Source organism: Gavialis gangeticus, unplaced genomic scaffold, assembly GCF_001723915.1.
Source record: "Gavialis gangeticus isolate Ggan-Ray unplaced genomic scaffold, GavGan_comp1, whole genome shotgun sequence".
NCBI lineage: Eukaryota > Metazoa > Chordata > Crocodylia > Gavialidae > Gavialis > Gavialis gangeticus.
Window position 1 is genome coordinate 58,222,931 of NW_017729022.1, and position 4,657 is coordinate 58,227,587.

General features: G+C 42.5%; 1 protein-coding gene across 1 annotated transcript in view; it reads right to left on the bottom strand.

Annotated features, from left to right (window-relative positions):
• Nucleotides 1-3,057: 3,057 nt before the first annotated feature.
• AMDHD1 (amidohydrolase domain containing 1) overlaps nt 3,058-4,657 on the bottom strand; it is a gene marked incomplete at its 5' end in the record, with an annotated part of 18,699 nt that continues 17,099 nt past the window's right edge. Inside the window, 2 exons of the mRNA XM_019515801.1 lie at nt 3,058-3,327; nt 3,759-3,919. Of these exons, the coding sequence (XP_019371346.1) occupies nt 3,222-3,327; nt 3,759-3,919 (267 nt within the window). The remainder of the gene's footprint in view (nt 3,328-3,758; nt 3,920-4,657) is intronic.

A 4,657-nucleotide genomic window follows, 5' to 3' on the forward strand; every position in this document is an offset into this window, starting at 1 on the left:
AGTGGTGGTAGCAGTGGTTGGGGAGGGAGCAGCGGGCTTGGAGCTGACGGAGAGGGGGAGAGGGCAGGAGCAGGTCCAGGCCTAAGGTGGGGAGAAGACTTGCTACCCTCCTCCCATAGCCACTGCCTTGTCAGGCTGGGCCCGCTGCTCCCCCACAATGCTGCTGCGGGCAGGTTTCTCCCCTGGCTTGGGCTTGGGCCCAGGTCCACTCCTCCCCTTCCTCCTCCCCCCTGTCAGCTCTGAGCCCGCTCCTCCCGTTCCCTTGCTGCCACCAGGTCAGCCCAGGCCATGGCGGCCCAGCTTCTCCCCACTCTTGGGCCCAGTCCTCCCCTCATTGGGCCCAGGCCCAGACCCCAAGCAGCAGGAGGTAAAGGGGGAGCGGACCTGGACAGCGGGGGTGAACACAAGGCTCTGTCCCCACATGCTCCCTTCCCCTATCATTCCTGATGGGCAGTTAGCTAGTGTGTATATGTATATGTATAGGTATATATACACACTTCTGTGGAGTAAGTTGGCTGTTTGTACAGCTTTGAAAGAATCTTATTAAATTCCTAAGCATCCTTATATTTTTAAATCATCCTTATGGCTCTACCTAACATAATAGTAGGTGTGTCTACACCAGATGTTTATTGCAGAGTTGCCTAGTTAGCTCCACAGTAAAGTCTCATCATCTATACATGCAGCCCTATTAGGCTGCAGTAAACTCCTAAATGCTGCTGTAGATTAGTATTTGCAAACACAAGCACTATGCTGCAGCAGCATTTAATGCGCCGCAGTGCATGTGTAGGTGCTGATGGCGCTGGCTGGGGCACGAGGATGCTTCAGTGTAGGGACTGCCTGCCAGCTAACCCTGCATTGGAGCACCCTTGGGCTCCAGCCAGCCCCTCCCACCACACTGAGCTGGGTCAGAGCAGTCTGAGGTTTGGCAGGCTGATCCCTGGGGCCCCCTGCCAGCTGCGGCTGCTCCAATCCATCTCAATGTGCTGCAGTTCTAGGTGTATGTGTAAACACAGCACCTGGGAACAATAAATGCTAATGTGAACTGCACTGGGTTTATCATTCACATTATAGTGCATGTAGACATGCCCAGTGTTATCCAAGTATCACAGAGGGCATAATTTGGCTCCTAAGACATTATTGGTAGCAATGACAGTTCAGAAGAAAAGAATGCAGTTTGACACTCAGATTGCAGGTTCATTTGTGGGGTGGACAGTTTTAACTTAATCTGAAAATTAGAGTGCTATAATGCAACCTTGGGACAGTCACTATTCAGTGCAGAATTGTATTTTTAAGAGTGTCTGTTTTCATCCTCTGACAAGTTTGCTAACTGCCTATATAAATGTTATCAATGAAAGCTGTCCAAGTTTGGTTTAAGGAAAAACTGATAGCACATGTTAGATGTTGTTTCAAGGTCTATAAAAGTGAAGTCCCCATCCACATCTGCTTGCAGTGAAAATGTCTAGTGACAGGAATGTCATTAAGATATTACAGAAATGATCTAGTCGATTACTACACCTTAAATAAAATTAGGAGCAAGAAACATAATAAGCATCTTTCTGGAGTGCCTGCCATATTTTGAAGACCTCAAGGTTCATATCGTGTTTTAATTGCATGCATTGTAAATTTTGAATATCTACCTAACAGTCGAAATAAGATTGGCATCATTAGTACCAAGGGTCTAGTTCTCTGAAAGGTTGTCCTGACCCAATATGCCTTTAAAAATAATACTGCGTATCTGAAGGCTTGTCTTTCCTCTTTAGGTGTTCATACTTTCATGCCTGTGTTTTTATTAACAAAGTTGAGACATCCTCCTCCTCCAGCATATTTCATGATTCTGCTAATTTGTAGAAGAGCCGTAGTAATTTTAAGTACTAGGAAAATAACACATGCTATTACTTACAATATTTTTCACTTTTGAGCTGTATTGCTCTTTCCTCTGTGCACTGTAGACTGTGTGCTGCAATTAAGACAATTATATATATAGGCATGCATGTGTGAATAGGAATTTTTAGATAAACATCGTGCAAATGGATTGGGGTGACTAGTCCTACTGCCTTGCAAGCTGGCTTTGCTCCCCTAGGAGCCCTTTAGCCGGTCTTTTTAATATGAACAATAGTCCTTGTCCCCCGCCCCCTCCCCCCCCAAAAAGAAAAGAGTAAAGCACAACTTTAACCTTTTTTAAGGGGGCAGGAAAGGCCCTTGTAGCTCTGGCCCCTTCTTAATAGTGAGCTGTTTTGAGTTCCAGGCTGCTTCCTAGCCATAAACTCTCTGTTCCCAGCTTGAGCTCTTTGCTCTTTCTCCCCAAGGGGTTTTAACTTCCAACTATTCACCCACTGCTGGGTTCCTACCCCAGGGCTGTCCATCTTCCTCAAGGGCCAGACCACCCTATTAGAGATACTGTATCAATATTTCAAAGGTTCAGATTAAGGCATGATCAAATATTGTATTTAGTAAATATCTGCAGATGAGCACGGAAACTACAGAAAATATATATAGAGGAGGACAAAGAAGTCTCACAACAGGAATCCTAAATCCTGAAACCACTCAAAGTTAGCCTGAGTTAAAAGATCATCATATTCATGAACAACCCATGATCACACAAGTTATGAAGTTAAGACAGTATTCACTACTGTAGGTATTTTGGTTCTGATCAAGCCTCAAATACATAAAAGATAGTTGTTTGAATGTTTGTGTCTCAAGTGTGGAAATTTCATAGACGAGCTTATTTTAAATGTCAAGGTGACAAATTTGTGAATACAAACTGAGCTCTCAAAACTTCTTCAATACAAAGATAACTGCTTACAAGAACAGCTTGCAAGTTTGTGGCACTGTCCATTCCAAACTCTATCCCTTTATTAAGCTTCTTACCCACAGTCTAATCTATAAAACTGACCTAGCCCTGAGCAACAGTGCATCAGCCATTCCATCTGTTGGCTTTTCTGGTCTTTCACTTCTTGGTTTCAAGTGCCCGCCTTATTTCAAAGCTATAAATTCTTTTTGTTTTAATGAATTGGAGAGACAAGGTTGGATTTGATAGGACAAAGAGTTAACTGGAAATGCTTGATAAAGTTTCTTTTAATAGAGGAAGCAAAATGAGTATATGCAAGTGATACACTACTAAATACAAATCCAAGTAATCTGTTGTCCTGATGTAGTAAAAACACTTTAATACTATTTTTCTCCTGATAGCCTTCAACATGATCATCATCTTTCGGTAACTATTAGTAGCTCATAACTCTTTCATTTTTATACACGACTTTTCCTTTAACAATAACGTATTCAATCAATTCTTGATGTCCCCCAAACTGGTAAATCAAGTGCTCCCATCTAAAAAGACAATAAAGCATTTTGGTAATTCAACAGCTTTATAAAAACAGAGCACACACATCATAACGGGCCTGCTTGAATTACAAGAAACAAATATTTGTCATTTATTTATTGATTCTTTGTCTCAATATTATCAGACAATATAATATTAAAGTGAGTTAACATACAAATCAGTAGTGGATTTCTTGTACTGTTTTCAGTTAAATTTGTAAAAAAACCAAACCTTTTAAATACATATGGTTCTAGGTTTTAATCTTATCATCATGGGCCTCAGTCTCCACAGGAGTGATTTATATCTATTGAACAGGAATAAAAACTTCGGTGTAAAATGTTCCTAGTGTACAGATTTAATGATTCCAAAGGTATAGAACAATGGAAAATCAGACCCTCTTGTCTTAAATTAGGTTTTAAATACCAGTGTAAGTACCTACCTTGATGAATTAATGACAATAAAATCGCCTTGTTTGCCAGTCTCTATGGAGCCATGTGTATGGGATCTTCCCAAAGCATAAGCTGCATTAATGGTGGCAGCTGCTAATGCTTCATTCATTGACATTTTCATATTTACACAGGCCAAATGCATTACCATGGGCTAATAAAAAGGGAGAGGAAAACAGGAAAAAATAAAGTCAGCTACCTCTTCCATAATGCCCAAAGCTCCCCATGATGGGTGAGAAAAATAGCAAGATGCAAGACACAAGCTCATTTTTAAACAGGAAATGGAAACACTGGATGTTTCTTCCTTCTACAGAACTGTCTGGGCCTCCCAATTCAGATGTGAAAATCAGGAACCTCTCAGTCTTCAAAGAATTTTTGGGGAGTAGTTTTTGAGTTTGAGACAGAGCTGGGGCAATTATTTTAAACTGAGGATATAGTTCTCAGGTTGTGTATTAAGAAGCCTCCTAATGGAGCAAGACCTCACCAGAGGTAAGAACATGTTGGACAGACGCTTGATTGGAATGGCTTAGTCAGGGACAATCCTACCTTGAGCAGGGGGCTGGACTAGATTATCTCATGAGGTCTCTTCCCGCCCTACTTTCCTGTGATTCCGTGAGTAGGGCTGTGTGAAACTTTGATCGCTGATTTGATTCGAAGGAGATTCAGCAGCCAAATCTCCAAATCTGAATTGAATTGGGAAACCCATTAAAAGGTCTGAATGGAATCTGACGCCTCCAAATCGATTTGGAAGATTTGGATCAGCTAGGGTGATGTAGGCACAGCCAGGCGGCTGCAGGTTCTCCCATGGCTCCTCTGACTGTGCCTGCCTCTCCCCAGGTGGGGGGAGCTGCAGGACAAGCCCCCATGGCTGCCCTGCCCAGCCCTATCCCCT